General features: G+C 39.6%; 2 protein-coding genes across 3 annotated transcripts; both read left to right on the forward strand.

Annotated features, from left to right (window-relative positions):
- The first annotated feature begins 251 nt into the window (after nt 1-251).
- On the forward strand, nt 252-4519 carry LOC122042640 (molybdate-anion transporter-like). Of its 2 annotated transcripts, none has more exons than XM_042602867.1 (8): nt 252-487; nt 646-790; nt 882-1050; nt 2252-2522; nt 2618-2883; nt 2977-3192; nt 3383-3491; nt 4062-4519. In XM_042602867.1, the coding sequence occupies exons 1-8, from the start codon at nt 337-339 to the stop codon at nt 4124-4126; spliced, it is 1392 nt and encodes a 463-aa protein (XP_042458801.1). In that variant the 5' UTR covers nt 252-336; the 3' UTR covers nt 4127-4519. The 2 variants fall into 2 exon arrangements, with proteins under 2 accessions (XP_042458801.1, XP_042458802.1); XM_042602868.1 differs by having other exon boundaries at nt 4065-4515.
- Nucleotides 4520-8008: 3489 nt separating this feature from the next.
- Nucleotides 8009-10494, forward strand: LOC122040143 (aluminum-activated malate transporter 10-like). Its single transcript, XM_042599488.1, has 6 exons — nt 8009-8407; nt 8737-8877; nt 8962-9234; nt 9526-9659; nt 9731-9877; nt 9958-10494. Exons 1-6 carry the CDS (start codon nt 8062-8064, stop codon nt 10336-10338), a joined length of 1422 nt encoding a protein of 473 aa, XP_042455422.1. The 5' UTR covers nt 8009-8061; the 3' UTR covers nt 10339-10494.
- Nucleotides 10495-20973: the final 10479 nt, after the last annotated feature.

Here is a 20973-nt window from a genome sequence, read left to right on the forward strand (position 1 = left end):
CCATATTAGAAAAATAAAAACAATAGTAGCCGAGCGTTGGGCACAGTCGTAGATTTAGAATCGGGAGCATATATAAATTTATTTAGATTCAAACTCTTATATAGCAACTGTAGCAACTCAGCAACTACATTTTTTTTCAAAATGGAAATTCAAAAAAAGTGGGTTATTTAGAGAATTGCCACAAATCTATAGAATTTATCAATTAAGTCCTTTATTTATTCCTTCTCCCACCCCGCCTATTTAGTAGCCGATCTCACATCGCTTCCACACCCACTCCCACTTATCCTTCGCCCTCCTCCCCTCCTTCCGTTTGCGTGTGGGGAAGGTCGCCGGAGAATGGAGACCTTCTACTGGCTGCTCTTTGGCGGGCTAGCCGCGGTGGTGGCGGCGCTCGAGCTCAGCAAGACCGGCCGCGACCGTTCCGTCACTTCTGCCGCTTTCAACTCCTTCAAGAACAACTACCTCCTCGTCTACTCCCTCATGATGGGTAAGCCACCTTCTTCCTCCTCTAGATCTGTTCGTTCGCTCAGCATTGGGAAGATCTGATATGATTAGGGCCAGATCTCAGTCTTCGTTGGTCTGTTAGGTTGTTCGATTTTTTTTCTTCGCATGTCTGAATCGAGTTCTCCGTTTTTTTGGAGTTAGCTGGAGACTGGTTGCAGGGACCCTATGTGTACTATCTCTATACTACGTATGGGTATGATAAGGGAGATATTGGTCGGCTGTTCATCGCCGGGTTCGGATCTTCCATGCTGTTCGGCACCATTGTCGGTTCCCTTGCGGACAAACAGTGAGCATTCCCCGATTTGGGCCAATCTGTGTTTCTTGTTTGTTTCCTTTCTGGGTAATCTTTGAAATTCCCCACTTTTTTGTGTGCTAAGGGGTCGGAAGAGAGCTTCTGTCACATACTGTATCTCCTACATACTGAGTTGCATCACCAAGCATTCTCCGCAATATAAGGTCTTGATGCTGGGACGCATATTGGGCGGGATTGCCACGTCGCTCTTGTTTTCTGCGTTTGAATCATGGCTTGTTGCAGAACACAACAAGGTTGACCTAAATTACCACTTTTATGGGTGCAAAGATATGGTTACCGTTTATTCTGAGATTTTCCTTGGCACGTTTCTCTGCTGAAGCTAATGAGAGTATTTTGTCAGTCAGAAAGTGTGACTGGAAAATTTTGTTGATATGTGACTACATTCATTTGTATATTCCATATGTTCTTTGCCTGTTTAATTTATCTCCTTTTTAATTCTTGACTCTTCGGATCTGTTCTGATATGTTCCATAACATCATTGTTGGCAGATTCTATAGCTGTTAGAATGTTATACACTTTTAAATTCAGAGTTCACTGTATCAGCTCACCTACTGTAACTTTGGTGCTTCGAACTTAGTTGTCATAAGGGCCTTATTATTGTACACAATTATTGTTTTCTTTTTGTTTATTCCCAAATCCTATAGCAGAGTCATCCAAACCGGTTAACTTAGTTAATTTGTTGTTTGACTGCATGTTCTACAAGAAAAAAGGAGAAAGTTGACATTAAGGAATCCAGAAAAGATCATGTGAGGAGCAATTTTATAATTGGTTCCTTGAAGAAATGCACAATATTTCAATGTTATTTGCAAACTTACTCATGTGAAGACTTCAGCTATCATTTAGATTTGGGACTATAGCTTGAGAAGATTTATGCGACACTGGTGTGGATCTTAGCATTCAACTTAGGTATTTTTGAAAATTTTTAAATGGGGTTAAAAGGGACAGATCTTCCTCTTGGAGTGTTGATATTTGACACAGGAATGAACGAGATAGATGATGACCTCAAGTATTAGAGTGTGTTATTAAAGAGAATTTATAGATAATCTATGTTCCAAAACATCTTCAAGAGATTGAAAATTTAATTCAAGTTGGACCACTATAGATTGAGGAACATTTTCTTGACAAGATAATATAGTCTTCCAATTCTATGAAATTTGATAAAAGCATTTTCCTTTGAGATGGCTGTGACATCATGTATCAATTTCGATAAAAGCAAAACTGCAAGCGGTGAACCTAAGAACTCAAACTATTTTGTACTGACTTCACTTAGATTATCCAATACATTGTTTGGCTGCTTGCTGGATGAGAAACATTTAATTTAACACATCCTATGTGAAAGCTATAGAACCTAGAAGTGAGTTATGTTAGGAGAGATTAATAGCATATATCTTTACTAACATACTTCTCTTCTCATTTGCTTGTCTGATGATACAGAGGGGTTTCGAACCACGATGGTTGTCTATAACTTTTTCCAAGGCCATATTTTTTGGCAATGGCCTGGTTGCCATTGTATCTGGGCTGTTTGCTAATTTGCTGACAGATAACTTGGGTTTTGGACCTGTTGCTCCCTTTGATGCTGCTGCATGCTTCCTTGCAATTGGCATGGCTGTTATATTGTCAACATGGACTGAGAACTATGGAGATCCTTCAGAAAGCAAGGATTTGCTCACCCAGTTTAAGGTTGCTGCATCAGCTATTTCTTCTGGTTAGTATTCTTATATATTCATTTCATTGTTTAAAGAAATTATTAATATGAAAAGCTAAAAGAACATGGTTGTGATGTATAATATGCCCTCGCAGATGAGAAAATTGCTTTGCTGGGAGCAATTCAGTCACTGTTTGAGGGCTCTATGTATACATTTGTCTTCCTTTGGACTCCTGCTCTAAGTCCAAATGATGAGGATATTCCTCATGGTTTCATCTTTGCCACTTTCATGCTCTCGTCGATGTTAGGGAGCTCCACAGCATCTCGGTTATTGGCCCGTGCTGTACCCAAAGTTGAATCTTACATGCAGCTTGTATTTTCGATTGCAGCATTTACTCTTCTCCTGCCTGTTATTACTAATGTATGAGCTTCTCAGGAACTCTTTTGGTTTCTTCTTTGCTTCTACTCATTACTTGCGTGCGGATGGTCTGATTCCATCTTTGCTATCCTGCAGTCCTTGATAGCACCATCAACGGTTAAAGGTGGGGGCATTTCTTTTGGGGGTTGTATTCAGCTCTTTGGATTCTGTACATTTGAAGCATGTGTTGGAATATTTTGGCCATCCATTATGAAAATGCGATCCCAGTACATTCCTGAGGAGGCTAGGAGCACAATCATGAACTTCTTCCGCATTCCCCTTAACATATTTGTCTGCGTTGTTCTTTACAATGTAAGCATCCAATTCAATCTCTAACAGTTCAGGTTTCATGATGGTTAATTTGATGTATTTGATGCTCCTTCACTCAAACAACCAACTAAAGCCTTATATCATGATAACTACTTACAGCGACAATGATTGTAAGATTGAGGAAAAACAAAGTAGTTTACCTTGTAATGATTGTTGAAATGGCAATTTTCAGGTGAGTGCATTCCCTATGACCGTCATGTTCGGCATGTGCTCTGTTTTCCTTTTCCTTGCTGCAATTCTACAGAGGAGATTGATGACCGTTGCTGAGATCCACAGATCAAGTAATACAACATATCTCCTAGTTGTACTTTATTGTTTGAATGATTTAATTTTCTGCATAATATCTTCAAATACAACTTTTACTCTAGGTAGTACAACGTGAGATGATTGCAACATTCATCTCATGGTTGTTGGTATTGTCAGGTAACTAGTGTGTCACACTTGCTAGTCAAATGTATACTTCTATCATAATTTTTGGCTATAGCATTGCATGGAGCTCGATAGACGTTATCATTCCATCCCTAATATTTGGGACTTATATAGTTTAATCATGAAAGATTACAATGATGTAAACATTTCATAAGGACCCATGTACTTAATAACCATAAAATATACAGCCCTGATTGTTCCTAATGTGGAATTCAACAATCAACTAATTGATTATACATGTAAATTGCTGCTGTTGTTTTTCTCAAGGAACTAGTACATTTGGTTTTTATGATTTTTAATGTGTCTCCTGAATCCTGAGACTTCATCCCATCAACCTCCTTTTTAGAAAGAAGGCGTTATTGGATAGACTATTTTAAATGAACATCCCCTCATTCATATATTCTCTTGACTAATTCTCTTAGCAGAGTCTCAAGATTGGTCTTCTTTGAAGGAGAGGGATGATGAAGCAGAGCCACTGAACATATGATGAATCAAAAAAAGTGGCGTTCAAAACACAAAGGCACGATCTTTCGCCATAGTTCTTAGGGGTTCCTTTGGCTGATAAGCTGATGCACAATAAGTTTGCTACACTCATAAGTGGACTAGTATGCTACCAGCCAAACAGCATCAGAGAAGCAAGGATCCAAATTAAGTGAGGTTTACTCTAGATTCTTATTTTTTTAATTTGTCAAGCGCTGCAAAGTTCGTAGGCATTTGTCTATTGCAGTAATCAAGTCAATTCCAGAATTTGTTTTCCTAAAATCTCTATGGTTCTTTCTCTACTTCTCACTCATTAATGTTTCTTGGTCGTCAAGTTCATTGTGTATTCAGAATGTAATAATGTAATCAATATTGAAAATCTTCAAATTAAATACATATTGATATTCCTAGATTTCCTTTGCTGCAGTAAATTAGTGTTACTTTTTTTGTTACGATTTCGGTTGAATGATAAATTGACCTTGGCATTTTCACCATGGGAGAAGAGCAGGGTTAAAATCTCATCTACATGGATTAGAAGGAAAGGGGAGTCAACTTACAATGCTGCTGGTCGTTGCCGGTTAAAATCACCAATGGTTGTCGGCGGTAAGTCAACTTGTCAATGTCAAATATCAAAATTGTCCTAATAATTCATCACCTTTGTTTCCGTGGATGGATGACGAACCCGTCTGAAATTGGGAGAGATGGAACGTTGGATATGAAACACTAGAGAGCAAATGAAAATATTAGAGTGAGAATCAGGGAGGGGTTTCTGGCTCAGGTACTCTGACGTTCAAGTTAAAATAGTGGTCAAAAGTGGAGAAGAAAATGAATAGTAGATGCATGTGCGTGTACATAGTAAAGTGTGTCATAAAACATACCTGGTCAACGGAGAGAACTCTCTTTTATATAGACCCTCAAAACCTTCGTAATAATGAGACATTAGAGAATGTTTAGTATTAGAATATGTCGAGTAATGAAGGATGTACGGTCACCCTTAGAGGAAAGTTCCGTTGTATGTATATGTTAGAGTATCAGAATATTTTCTGATGCATAGCCATTATTCCCTGACAGACTATTGCGATTCTTTAACAATGTTGTCTCTTGGAAAAAATCCGGCCAACCTTGTAGCCGACCAATTATATACTAGAAGACTTGCACATAAGGAATGGGGAACTAAGTCTTGAATGTCTGACCGATGCTATGGGCCAACCCAACTATGATGAGTACCTTGGCACTGAGAAATAGGGAGCTGAGCTTTGTAAGTCCAACAAACTCTTAGGTCGATTGACTATATATTGAGAGTTGCCTTGCACTTAAAGGGTGGGGAGATGAGTCTCTTAAGTCCGATCGGTTCTAGGACTGACAAACTTTATACTAAGAGACTTGCACTTGAAGAATGGGGAGTTGAGTCCCTTATGTTTGACTGGCTTTGGGGTCGACCAACTGTATGTTAAGAGACTTGCGTTTGAAGAGTAGGGAGCTGAGTCCCTTAAGTCCAATCAACTCTAGGAGCGACCGACTATATGCTAAGAAACTTGTGTTTGAAGAGTGATGAGCTAAGCCTTAAAGACGAGTGGTCTGCCTGGTGATATGCATCCTGATTGTCTCCTTGATGTTAACTGCCACCTCACATTGACTTTGACTGCCATATCATCTTGACTATCGGACCCGCCTTACTTTCGGGGTCACTCGCAACACGCTATATCAGATGACTTTCTCAATCAACGAGGATTCATTCAAATAAACTTGTGTCGACGTTCGTGATACTGACCATCCCTCTTAGTTCATCTATATTTTGTGGCTCATCTACATTTTTCAAATTTATGGATGACTAATAGAAAATTTTCATAGGATCAAATCGAACCGATCACTTCCAAATGGATGAAGGATAGAAATATTGACCACTTGAGCTTTTTTAAAAAATGGTAAATTACTTAACAATGTAGTTTAAGTTTTGTATTACCCAAATTGTGTAGGTAATTTTGAAAATACCTAAATCATGTATTTGATACCTATTTTGTCCCTCCGTTCGTTCGCTTTCGCTTGCCGAATCGATTACTACACTATGGTATGACAACCGATTCAGTATGTTTATGTGATAAAAAAGGGTTTTTAATTGATTACTAACAATCAATTTAAAACTTTTTTTAAAAAAATTAATTAAAAAGTTTCTATGATAAAATAATTCACTACTGTCATATGGTGTATCAAATTAGGAGAATTAGATAAGCACATATGATTTTGTTTTATATCATTTCAAATTTTGTAGGTTCATCAGTCGGTTTTAAAAACATTTGTGTTTAAAAAATTACTTATATGTGCTTCTTGAATTTATCTGGTGGTCGGTAGAAAATTTTTATAGGACCATATCGGATCGATCACCTCCAAGTGGATGAAGGATAGAAATATCTGACCACTTGAGTTTTAAAAAAAAAGTCATAACATAGTTATCTATGAAAGACACATTTCTTACCTTGTGCTAATGGTATAGTGACAAGATGTCTTCTATATTTTTTAGGTATCTAAGAATCGAATCTCAATTTAATATATTTTTCTTAATAGGTGGTTGAACTAAGAACATTAGACTGATGAGCCACCCCTTATGAGCATTTTTTGATTTACTTTTCTGACCAATAAAAGATTTTTATGAGACCAAATCGATCACCTCTAAGATTAATCAACTTAAATTGAATATTTAATATCAACTAACAACTAAAAACAGGAAAGAGCATTTCTTAAATTCAAAGAACAAGTTGATGACATAATGTAATTAATTACTTTATGTGGGCGATGCCACTAAGCTTTCTCCACCATAGACCATCAAAAGGAATGACTAATTCTCATGTGATGATGAGTTGAATGGATTAGCGTTTATAGCTTAAGCAACAAGGAAACCTTTACGTGCCGCGTCTATCTTTGATAGATATGTCACCTTGTAAAAGTAACCACCAGTGTGATAGAAAAATCAAAATTTGAATCTCAAATGAGATAAATAATTTTGTATTTGTGTTTCAAATTTATCCAGGGAAAAATTATCTACTTTTAGAATTAATTGAATGAATTTCCAACACCTAAATTAAAAAAGAATTTTAAATGTACATTGTGCTTTGGATTTATCAATAGTCGAACTAGATAGAACACCATCTACCTTCAGATTTAGTTGGGCGAAGATTTTTAAAAAATCTTAGTTCATCATTTGCTAAAATGTTCAAATTGACATAAAAAAAGCCATGCACGACCTTTGGATCGTAAATAAGACTGTCTGTCAAGGACAGATCAAAAGAAGACTTTAACAGTGTGTAACTCCTCAAGTCTGTTCTTTTGTACATCACCCTGCCATTTCTCTAAAAGTTAAAGTGCGAGGCAAACAGTATTGTCTGAGATAGGCCAGTTAGGTTTTCAGAAATAATAAAAGGGTGGTGTGATATGAGCCATGATCTCTCAAATAAAACCTAATTAAGAAGGTTTATGTGATAAGGAGGGAAATGAGGTGGAAAGGGGCATCCACAAGGCACCAAGGGCTTGTCTCTGCCATATCCTTACCTAAGAGAATGCACCATAAGCTGCTTTAAACCAGACTCAATCCACTAACAAGTAATTTAGTGTGCTTTGCAACATAAAGCTCGCATGAAATCACCATGCACAATATGCTCATCTAGTTACATTTTAATCTCCAAAATAAGTGATTGTGCCAACAAAACCTTTGCTTTTAGGTATCAAACAATGAAAAATCCTCACTTTATGAGAAGAAAAAGAAAAGGAATGTCTGCTAGCTGTTATCTGATGCACTGTTGCTTCTTCTTTTTTTTGTTTTTACTTGGATATATAAAATAAATGAATGATCCATTCCTATATAAAAGCATCAAAAGCTACTCACCCAGAATTATAAGCCAAGAAGAAGCTCATGCCATTAATCCAGTTCTATTTCATGATCAACTCAAAATGGCTGGTGAGAAAGAAGCTTCGAGGAGGGGTCTGGACTTGGAATGGCAAGTGACAGTTTCCGGCGCCGCTGGCTCATCGGTGAAGACAGAGGCTCAGTCGCCACTCGCGGTTCTGTGGGTTTGTAATCTGGTGTCAGGCTTGAGGCTGAAGGCCTGGAGCTTGGGGAGGAGAGTGTGGCAGATCGGCGCTGATGATCCGAGAAAGGTCATCCATGGCATGAAAGTGGGGCTCGCATTGGTTCTGACCTCTGTTTTCTACTACACCAGGCCGCTGTACGATGGAGTCGGTGGCACTGCTATGTGGGCTGTGATGACAGTGGTGGTGGTCTTTGAGTACACAGTAGGTACGTGCATGAAAGACCCTTTCCTCTTTTTATATGTAATTGTGGCAAAAGATGAATATGTTTATCCCCAATGTCTCCGTCAATTCGTCCCAAATCAACACGGAGGAGGTAAATCATAGTTTTTATATGCAATTAATGCATGCATGGATGGATACACTCAATTTAACTAGTAATAGTTAGACGTTTATTATCATCACATCAATTAATTACATTTCTTTCATGTCCTAAACGGACGGATGAATTTCTCGATCAATGAGGATTCCATTTCTTATAAAAGTCTATGGCGATCGAATAAATTAAAAGGATAGATGCATGCCATAACCATGCAGGTGGCACCTTGTACAAAGGACTCAACAGGGCTACTGCGACAGTGAGCGCTGGATCTCTAGCGTTTGGCATCCACTGGCTCGCCATCAAATCTGGCAAAACTGCAGATCACATCATTCTCGGAACCTCAATCTTCATATTATGTACGTAACAAACAAACCATCACTACTTTCTGCTAAACCAAAATTACTAATCAGTCGACTACCGCCGCCTGCATGTATGGACAGCCTCTGCCGCAACGTTCTTCAGGTTCATTCCGACCCTCAAAGCCCGATTCGACTACGGACTCATGATCTTCATCTTGACCTTCAACTTGGTGGCCGTGTCCGGCTATCGCGTCGACCAGCTGCTGGCCTTGGCCCAGTGGCGGTTCTGCACCATCACGCTCGGCTTCTGCATCTGCCTCACCGTGTGCATTGTCGTCCGGCCAGTCTGGGCCGGGGAGGAGCTCCATTGCCTCACCACTCGCAACATGGAAAAGCTCGCAGAGTCCCTACAAGGTATTCTCTTTTTGATTTTTAAGGCGCCCCATCCCAAATTATTATTCTATGACATATAATATAATAAAAGGTAATAATAATGTCAAAGAGTAATTTGAGAGTAGCCATTGTAATTTTACAATGAGACTGGCGGGATGAGATGTCTTTTAAAAAATTAATTAATTAAAAGGAGTATTATTTTTTATGATTATAATTAATGAGAAGGGCCCCTTTTGATTATTGCCCCTTTTCATCCTAATTTCTTAGCGAATAAGAACAGTCTTAATCTCTGTATGCGATGATCACTGACAGAGTCAGTAGCTGAATACCTCAAGGAGGAGCAGGAGGAGGAGGAAGACAGCGAGGAGTGCAAGCACACGTGCAGTAGTCAGAAACTACAAGGATTCAAATGCGTTCTTAACTCCAAGGCATCTGAGGATTCACTGGTACAAATTATCAAGATCGATCAATAAATTATTCTACAATCGTCGAATCACCAAATCGGATCGATTTATAGGCAAACCTAGCGAGATGGGAGCCTCCTCATGGTCGTTTCTCGTATGGGCATCCATGGAGGCAGTACCTCAAGATCGGCGCAGCCATGCGCCACTGCGCCTACTGCATCGAATCGCTGACGAATTGCTGCATAAGCTCTGAGAATCTGGTGAGATCCATCACGCAATCTGCATGAATTCACTTACTACTGCTTAAAACTCGCTCGATCCGACACGAATTTGATTGCAGGAGCTGCCTGATTCAGTAAGGAGCCATCTCGCCGATGCGTACCTGAAACTGAGCTCGGACTCGGCGAAGGTTCTGAAAGAGTTGGCCGGATCGTTCAAGTCGATGAGGAAGCCGTCGAGCGTGAATTATCTGGTCAAGGACATGAAGAACACGGCGGATGAGCTTCAAACTGCACTGAGCTCTGTCCCGCAAGAAGCAACTGTGCTGATCATGGAGACCTTACCTCTCATCACGGTGGCTTCTCTGCTTATTGAGATATCGAAGAGAGTCGAAGGGGTTGCGGTCGCGACAAAGGGGGTGACTGGACTGTCTTGCTTCAGGCCTTCTGACGGCGATGATGAACTCAAGGTCCTGAACAAGGTGGTTCCTGCCATGGCTTGAGACGTGTGTCTCTGCCGTGTACTGCCAAATTGAGAGTAGTTTTCTGTGTGAATCTAGTGCTCTGAAACAGCGCTGAGAATAATAATGCATTTGGGACAACCTCCATAGTTACAAAGCTTTAACAATTAAATATGTCTTATATGCTCACAAATAACTAACACAGAGGAGATAAATTATGATAATTGAACAGGTAAGTAAATGTAAGGGTGAGTTACACAAAGGGTAGGAATATACATCCTGTCAACCTCAAGATTCGATCTCTCGATCTCAAGTGACAAACCTCTATCCACTTACAATCTCAGCTATGTCCATAGGATTGTGATAAGTGTAAAACATATATGATTTTTATCATATTTTCATACTACATTCAACCCACTTTTGCATATATAATTCTAGGTAATTTGATTCTATGTTTTATTGTTCCTAAGTACTGCTCTCGTTTATTTTGGATGACAGGATGACGATTGGATCAATATGAGGAGTAAATTGACCAAGTTAAGGAGCCCTGGATAGCCATGGGCGGATGTGACTAGCGCCTCAGCCCGTGGCAAGCTCTGTCGTCCTGCCACGGGCAGTCGTGGCCAGCGCCACGGACAGTCGTAGGCAACGACACGACCCATGGCAAATTCAGGCACCATGCCACGGGCGGTCGTGGCCAGCGCCACGACCTGTGGCGAGTTCTGCCTTTGTGCCAGGGTGCCCGTGGGCAGCGTGATCTTAGCGCTCACGCCTCGCCACAAGCGGTCATGGCTAGATCCATGGCTCGTGGCGAGCATCTGATCTAGCAACTACAAAAGGAAATTCGTTCATCGAAGCTAGGGATCTCGATTTTGGAGTCGCCTAAGGAATCCATGAAGAAGAAGACTTTAAAGTCATTCCTAGGTCATCCACGCACAAAGGAGATATCGAAGGCATCTAGGAGGAGGAATTCTTCAAGCAATCTAAGCATTTTCTTCCTCTTCTCTATTTTCTCAAATTTTAAAACAGTTTGATTGCTATTGTTAATCATGTTTGCCGGTTGTAACCCCTTGGTTATAGGGTAATTTGCTGGATTCTAGGGTTAGGTAGTAATTTCCATATGATGTAAATACTTAGCTTTGATCTATGCATGGTTTCTATCTTGTTTCTATGATATGTTGGATTGTGGTTTGGATCTACTGTTTTAACACGATCTCGATGTCAAAAGCACGAGATTCATATTCCACGAGGGTTTTGGGGATGAACTGAAAGGAGAACCTGACCCTCTGACCTGTGGTTAATCTAGACGTGGAGAGTTAATACGAAAATTATAGAACTTAATGAATCATACCTAATACGTTCAACGGTTAGGTTTGGTACGCCAATGTAGAAGCAAAAGTTCATATCGGATAACTTAGGATTGTCAACCTACATGAGCCAATATAGAGGACAATAATTAAGATATAGATCAAGTGTTTGCTAGCATGAAAATGAAACCAAAACCCTGGGATCATTCTCTTTGATTGTCCTCCCTCTGTCAATTTGCTTTAATTACATTCTGGCTACTTTTGTGATCTCTCTGGATTCCCCCCTCTCTCTCTCTCTCTCTCTCTCTCTCTCTCTCTCTCTTTCTACATTTAGATTTTGATTTGCAATCATGACAACCAACTCTTTTGATTAGGTCTAAACTGTTAAGTTTGATTGTTAAGCTACTAATTGATCCCTAGTCCTTGTGCATTTTATCTTATTATTACTTAACGACACTTCCATGCACTTCAGATTTGCCACCACATCAAGTTTCTAGCGTCGTTGCTGGGAACTGACATAGATTGATATTAGTTGAATATCAGACTGACTGGATTAGACCATTTCTTTTCTCTTCTTTTTCTTGTTATTTGCTATGTTATTACTTTGCATTTTGAGTTGACTCTGCATTCTATTTTTAGTTTTACTTGTCCAGTTCATTCCTTTATTTCAGCAATTCATAAAGAAAGTGCATACGAAGAACCTCAATGGAAGGAGATTTATTACCTTTCGATCCGGAGATTGATTTTACATTCCATCGGAGACTTAGAAATCAGCAAACAATGGAAGGAAACATGAATAAGAACATCCCCATCTACAAGGGATGGATAACAACATACCCCTCAGAGATTATGCATCACCTAGTGTTTGAGGATTCTGATTAAGTATAGCATGCCCTACAATAAAAGTAAATAATTTTGAACTTAAACAGTTCTTATTCATATGGAGCAACAATCTCAGTTTAGTGAATCCCCTTTCGAAGATCCGAATATGCATTTGGCTAACTTCTAGGAGATATGTGGCAAGCTCAAACAAAATGGAGCTTCTATTGATGCAATATGCCTAATGCTATTTCCATTTTCATTAAGAGACATGGCCAAGATGTAGCAAGGGAGGAGATCCATTGCCTCACCACTTGCAACATGGAAAAGCTCGCACAATCCCTACAAGGTATTCTCTTTTTGATTTTTAGGGCATCCCATCCCATATTATTATTTCATGACATATGCATTAAATCCTAAATTGGTCGATCAGTTGTATGAACACGACAAATCCATATTGTAGCATCTACAAAATTGTAGCGATTACAATGTGAATCTTATTGAATAGGACAAGTTCGAGTTATAATAGCTATGATTTGTAGCTACTACAATGTGAATGTTTTTGAATAGAATAAGTCCTAGTTGTAACAACTACAACTTTATAGTTGTTACAATGTAAATATTAGGTGAATAGGTCAAATCCACTTTATAACAACTATAAAATCATAGCTACTATAATGTGAATATTTTTAAATAGTTAAATATGTGTTGTAGCAACCATAAAATAAATATATACTACTGTTGGTGAAATCGACATCTAGGGTTTTGATGTTTATTTAATAATATATTTATTTAAGTCTACTCAGTTCAAGGCTTATCGAATGGCTAATAAAAGGGTGAAAAGTCTTAGAGGAGTGAAGTTCAAGCAAAGTAAAAGTCCTAGGGAGTGAAGCTAGGTGGTAAAAGTTCAAGTGAGTGAAGACAGGTAGTGGAAAGTTTTAGTGAGTAAAACTAAGCCCTAGTAAATGATGCTAGATAGTGAAAGTCCTAGTGAATGAAGGTAGATAGGAAAAAACTCTAGGGGGAGATAACCTTAGGTAATGAGAAGTCTTGGAGGAATGAACTCGAAGCAAGTTTGACCGGAAGGTTTTCGGTCGACCACACACGGTCGATTGGACCAACAAATTTTGGTAAACCTAAGTATAGTTTTATCAATACTATTTTGCATTACTATTATTATTGTTGTGCTAATTTAATATTGTAGAAAAAGTCTTAATATATCAGGCTATCAGACATTAAGCTGAGGACCATAAGTTTGACATATTGTAAGTGAGGTAAGCTCCTAGAGTAAGTGCAGTGAAGTTGTGTCACAGTAAGGGCAAACCTTAGGCGATGATGCAACTAAAGAAACCAACAGAGGTTTCTAAGTCGATATCAGACAGTTTGATATATGGTAAGAGAACTTTGCTCACTTATAACTCGCCCGAATGAGTCAAGAGTCTTTAACACTTAGTTGTGAGGGCTTTGCTCGCTTATAACTTGGCCGAATGGCTCAAGAGGCTAGAGATGTGAGAGCTTAACTCACCCAAATGGGTTGAGAGTCTTTGACACTTAGGTGCGAGGGCTTTACTCGCTTATAACTTGGTCGAATGACTCAAGAGTCTGGAGCCGTGAAAACTTTGTTCACTTATAACTCGCCTGAACGGGTCAACAGTCTTTGATACCTTTAGCACGACGGCTTCGCTCGCTTATAACACGGTCAAATGACTCGTGAGTCTGGATGTGTGAGAGGTTTGCTCACTTAGAACTAGCCATCACAGGTCAAGCATCTTTGACACTTAGCGTGAGGGCTTTGCTCACTTATAACTTGGTCGAACGGCTCAAAAGTCTGGAGGTTTGAGAGCTTAGTGTTGGTGCAAGTTGCACCAGAATCAAACCTGAGTTTTGATGTTGTCAAAAGTTCAAGTTAAGTCTTGTTGTGATCTAACAAGTTAACTAAGTGTGCAGGCTGTTTACTCAACCGGGAAAGACCTAGTTGGAGGCTAGGCAGGAAAAACCTTAACAGATCGTGGAACCCAGGTGGAAAGACCAAGTGGGTCAAGAGGACCCGACACTTGGAAATGAGATCGAGAGGTATAGAGGACCGAAGATCGAGAGAAAGTCTTGACGAGTCGATCAAGGCTAAGTGAAAAGTCCAAACAAATCTGGAGGATCAATGTTTGACAAGTAAGTTGAGGTAAACAACTGGATGATCGACAATGAGGTCGAGTTCTTGAAGGGAACAACCTAAGGTCGCTGATCCAACTGAAGAAATCGGAAATGTTTCTAAGTTGAGATCAAGACAATTAAAACTGTCCATTTTTACTAATGCATTAGATGTATTATTACTGTGCTAACATCTGTTTTGTAGGATTATTATCTAACACTATTTTACAGGTTCGGCCTGATCGGTTGATCAAATCGGAGGATTGGTCGATCGAATTGGAGGATCGTTCGATCGAACCGGAGGATCGGTCGACCGAACAAGGCCAACTCAAAGCAGATACAAGTTCAGACTAAAATGGAGTTCAGTCAAAGATTAATCGGTCGACCGAACCATATGATCGGTCGACCGAACCATATGATCGGTCGACCGAACCCTGATGACTCAACACAGTTCAGATCGATCAGAAGTAGAAGGAAACAACGTTGATCGGTCGACCAAATGGGTAGATCGGTCGACCAAACAAATCATCTCATTAATGCGGCATTAAGTGCACATCTCAGCAAATCTCGACGAACAGACAAGGATACTGTTCGGTCGACCGAAAAGAAGGATTGGTCGACCAAACTCTTAATGATCAGTTAATGTCGAAGATCGAATCAGCAACAGATCTCAACGATCAAGATGGAAGGGAGCTGGTTCGTTCGACCGAACTCAGAGATCGGTCGACCAAACATCGACGGTTATTATAAAAGAGAGCTCGAGGTCCAAGGCTGAGTAACGTTGTTTGGTTCGAAATTAATCATTGTGCAAGCTTCTGCTGTTTGTGCTACTACTCTACAACTTGCAAACTGCTCCATTCAGAAGTGTCGACCAAGCTTCGTCTTTTATTACTGTCGGTGCATTTATTTAAATTTTCATTGTACTTAAACTCTTACAAGATAGTAGGGTGTTATTATCTTTCATATTGTACGCACAACTTCTTTCCGAGATTTTTGGAAAGAAGGGTTTTAGTAGATTGCCTATCGGTGCGGTCAAGGATCGCGAGGCTTGGAGTAGGAGTCAACCTAGGCTTCAAATCAAGTAACCGAATTGAGTATTTTACTTTCCGCTGCATATTCTAATTGTTTTTAAAATACGATAAGAAAAGTTTTAAAAGAGCGATATTCACCTCCCCCCCCCCTCCTCTATCGTACTCTTTCGATCCAACACTTAGCTCACTTATAACTTGCCTAAATGGGTCGAGAGTCTTTGACACATTCAATGCGAGAGTTTTACTCCCTTATAACACGGCTGCAGGGCTTATGAGTCTGGAGGTGTGAGAACTTAGCACACATATAACTTGCCTGAACAGGTCGAGTGTCTTTGACACTTAGGCGCGAGGATTTTGCTCGCTTATAACTTGGCCGAACGACTCAAGAGTCTAGAGGCGTGAGAGATTAGCTCACTTATAACTCGCCCAAATATGTCAAGATCCTTTGACACCTTTAGCGCGAGGGCTTCGCTAGCTTATAACACGGTCGAATAACTCGTGAGTCTGGAGGCGTGAGAGCTTAACTCACTTATAACTCGCCTGAATGGTTCGAGAGTCTTTAACACCTTTAGCGTGAGGGTTTCGCTCGCTTATAACATGACCGAATGGTACATGAGTCTTTGACACTTAGTGAATTTTCATTTAAACTTTCTTGCAATCATTGAACAAATATTTTTACAATTTACATGAATTAAATTACAAACTTACTACCCAGCCCGGTAGAGCTACAAATGGTTTGTACTCTAAGGTTGTTCTTGATTCCTTCCATTTTCATCATGTAAATAATAGGATCCCGGATTGAGCTTTTGAATTGTTAGGGTCGAAATGTAGCTAGAGGAAGGGGGGGTTAATAGCTCGTCGCGCTCGTCGTAGCTTGCTTCTTGATGATAATATGCAGCGGAATGTATAAGAAACAAAAATACAATGCTAACATAAAGATTTACTTGGTATCCACCTCAAGAAGAGGTGACTAATGCAAGGATCCACACGTGACACACACTCCACTAGTAAAAACACTCCTTTACGGTAACTACCGAAGGTGAAGAAGCCTTGTACAAACCCACACAACAAATACAACTCACGCAAGTGTTGTTGCTACTCGGAATATCATTCTGTTTCCCCTGTACAAAAATTTGTACAAGCACAGAACTTAACCTAGCTACCCATGTGCTCTACTGAAGTTAAACTCGGATTGCAAACGATGCATAAAATTATTAATCCAAGTTGCTCTTCAGAAGTTAAACTTGGATTGGAAACGATACTTAACATTTTTACTCCAAGTTTAACCGATGTGATCTTCCTAAGTTAAATCATATTACAGAAGTTAATTAAATATCTATTCAAAGATTGTCTTCCAGGTTAAACATGGCGAGGCACTAGGCCTTCTTGGTTATGGGATCATCCACCACTTTCTAGACAAAGTCTTTCAAAGAAATTGAATATTTAACTTCTTATAGTAACCCTAGGTTTAACTACAGAGACCATAATAGAAACACAAGATCGAAACACAAAATCGAAATACAAAATCGATAGCATGAAATCGAAATATAAAATCACTAGCCTCTTGTGTTGGTGTTTCAGAATCCATGCAAAGAAAACTAATTAATTAATTCGAAGCGGAAACCATTAATTAGTTATACCTTTCTTTGTAGCTAAACATCTTTTGATCTTCTGTTGTATTCCTCTCCTCCTCTTGGGCGTTGGTGGATTAGTCCCCGGCAAACTCCGGCTATCTCAACCCTCCTTGTGGGTGGAGAAACCTCACCACAACTTCAACCAAGATCTCTTGGAACACAAAGAACTCTTGAGCACTTATTGACTACTAATTAGGGTTAACCACCATTAATTTCATCAACCTTAACCAAGCTTCCAAGCCTTGGTTATATAGGTCACGGGTTGGAAAACCTTGCCTACCAATCGGCTGATGAAAGTGACAGTAGACTGCTCTCTGTGGAGATTCGATCGTTACAATCTAAAGGCTCGATATCAGTCAACTGGTGAAAGTACCAGTTGACTACTCCATACTGGACGAGCGAACAGAAGCATTCTGTTAGCTCCCAGTCGACTAGCATTTCCATCAACCGACTGGTACCCCGAGTACAGTCTCTCAGCACTTGGACCCTTACCCTTACGACTCACTTGACTCTTCTTTGGCAGCTTTGACCCCTTGCCTTCAAGTCTACTTCCTTTGACTCTCGCCCTTCAGATGCACCTAAGCCCATGGCTCGTCCCAATGTCATCCTTCGCTATGCCTCGAAGTGCGCTTCCCTTGGCTCTTGTCCTTGCTTCCTTGACCACGGTCCCTCAGATGCTCCATCCTTTACTGGACCCGAAGCCATCAGGCTAAGTCATATGTGTATCTTACAAACCTGCACAACTCAAATATACATATCAAATACAAGGGTGAACCTAACTTAAACCCTTTGCACAAACACCAAAACACATCTTCACACTGGACCATTAGGATTGCTCCAACAATCTCCCCCTTTTTTATATTTGGCTATATGTTAAGTTAGGGAAAACATAATAGCAAATAAACATACTAAAAAAAATGGACTTATGTTGTCAAGACTACACACTTGGATTTACATTGTCGAATGGACTTACATTGCCAAGGCTACACACTTAGACTTACACTGCCAAATGGACTTACGTTGCCAAGGCTACACACTTGGACTTACAGCGCTAAATGAACTTACATTGCCAAGGCTAAACACTTGGACTTACACCGCCGAATGGACTTACGTTGCCAAGGCTACACACTTGGACTTACATCGCCGAATAAAAAATGTAAACATGCATTGGAACCTATCACAAGGCTCCCCCTACACTTATGCTCCCCATTGAGCTAGGAATTTTACCACAAGGCTATTTAAGAACCTATCACAAGGCTCCCCCTACACCTATGCTCCCCATTGAGCTAGGAATTTCATGCAAAAGCATTTAAGGTTTTCCCAACTAAACATTACTTCTCACCCTTTGCCTAATATCAAAAAACTCTAACAATATCCTAATTGTTGAAACTTATCATCCAGACTGACCCTAAACTCATGTATTTATCCCCCTAGGATCTCATACACCTATCTGAGCTGACCCGATCAAAATTCAGTGCTGAAAATAATTTTAGACTAGTATCAGTCGATTGCCAAAATCACTAGTCGACTGCTCCTATTGATTTCAACCCAAACAGCATTCTAAACCCAATTTTAGAAATGTATAAAAAATTCCACAAACATCCAAAAAACCTTAAATTTTATGGAAATGTCTATTTTACTCATGTCTACTTGGAAAAAATATATCTAAAAATGTATCTATCATCAATCCCAAGATTGACACAAAACTTAAAATTATCTAAATGGTTTAATTAAACTTTAACCTAAAGTCCTAGTTTTAGCTTGCTCTTGATGTATTTGCCTATACTAAACCACAATGCATCCCTAGCATTGGTTTATATGACATATATACATCTAAAATCAATTATCATATAATATGACCCCCAATGTCATATTTCTTGCATGAAACATATCCTAATTGTGCCAATTTCCTAAGGTTCAGACTCAAATCCGTCTCCAAACTTAGCACATTCCATGACCCAATTTAGACTCCAAAGTAAAATCCACTTGAGATCCTTTGCCATGGGTCCCAAATTGACTCTTTGAGCTCCCCCTAGAGCTCTTAACCTTGGTCACCTCCCTAGGTGACTCATCCACAATTGCTAGGCCATATCGGTGTACCTCCGGTGACACTTGGCCTACAAACCTAACCTTTTTAACCTTGGACACCTTGCCCTTGGTTAATTTCTCCTTACCCTTAAATGACTTTCCCTTGCCATTTATTAGCTTCTCCTTACTATAGTCATATGCAAACTAAGCATAAGACTTTCCCTTAACATTGGAGACATTAGATCGGTATCCCAAACCTGATCTACTATTGTTAGATTTTTGACTACCCAACACCATATCTAACCCTTTAGATCCAATATTGAATCTCTCTAGAGTTTTCTCCAAATGATCAAGCTTTGCCTTCAAAGCTTGATTTTCCCTTCTAGATTCTTAAACCTAGAATCAACATGTCCACCTTGGACATTCCTAGACCTATCCATTTTAGGTATATGTATCCCCTTCTTGGGATTAATGCCTTGGTTTTCCTTAGGTCTACTGTTTCTAGGTTTATCATGCATAGATCTCCTAGGGTTATGATCTACATTGACCCTATTTCTATCATGATATTTAAAGCCAAATTTTTGATGGGTAAATAATGGAAAGTATTTCTAGCATGTATGAGAGAATAAACATTTGAATTATACTTCAAATTAGGGTGTACCTCCCTTACCCATGAAACTCCCCTTTGACTTTTGCTTCTCTTCTTCTCTTCTTCTCTTCCCACTTCTTCAAATGTGCTAGCTTCTTAATCTCCCTCTTCTTGGGACATTTTGTGTGGTAATGGCCCGTCTCTCCACACGTGAAGAACACTATGTGTTATTTCTTCTCCTTCTTCTTCCTACAACTCAAATTAGATTCTAAATGAATTGAATTGAGTTTAGGAGATACCTCTTTCTTAACCAATGGACATCTACTCTTGTAGTGTCCCTTCTCATTGTATCCGAAGCATATTATGTGATCCTTTGACTTCACTTCGGTGGAGATGCTTGCAAGGTTGACTTCTAAGACTTCCTTTTCACTTGTCTTGGACTCTTCTTCAACCCTTGAGGATGTTGATAATACTTCCTCATCTTTATTTTCCTCGGATGTGACCGAATTCACTTCCTCTTCCTCTTTTGATGTTGAATTAGTCTCCACATCCGATTGATCCTTCTCCTCCTCTTAGACCACTTCATCCCTTTCTTCAAATTTTTCCTCCTCTTGTGTAAGCATGAATTCTTTTCCTATAACCTTCTTCACTTTGCTCCATAATTCATGAGCGTTCTCGTATTTACCTACACAACTCATCACATTAGAATACAACATATCTATTAAGATTGATATTACCTTATCATTTGCCTTCGATCGTGAGGTTTGCTCCTCCGTCCAATTCCGTGGCCGAAGTCTCTTTCCTTTCTTGTCTCTTGGGACTTCGAACGGCTCCTTGATCACCATCACGATGTCCCAATCCATGTTGAAGAAGACCTCCATCTTCATCATCCAATAGGTGATGCCCCACAAGCCTCCTCCTTCAAACTTCAGAGGTGCTATCAATTCAGTCATCTTTTGCTTCCTCAGCGGTTATTCCAAAGGAGAGCGTCCTTGCTCTGATACCACTTGTTGAGAATCTTGTATGGCTGGCTAGAAGGGGGGTTTAATAGATGGTGCTCCTAAATCAATGGCTTCTTACACTTGTTAGTGTTGGAACCCCAAGGTGTTTTGATGTAATCAAAC

This window comes from Zingiber officinale, chromosome 2A, assembly GCF_018446385.1.
Source record: "Zingiber officinale cultivar Zhangliang chromosome 2A, Zo_v1.1, whole genome shotgun sequence".
Lineage (NCBI taxonomy): Eukaryota > Viridiplantae > Streptophyta > Magnoliopsida > Zingiberales > Zingiberaceae > Zingiber > Zingiber officinale.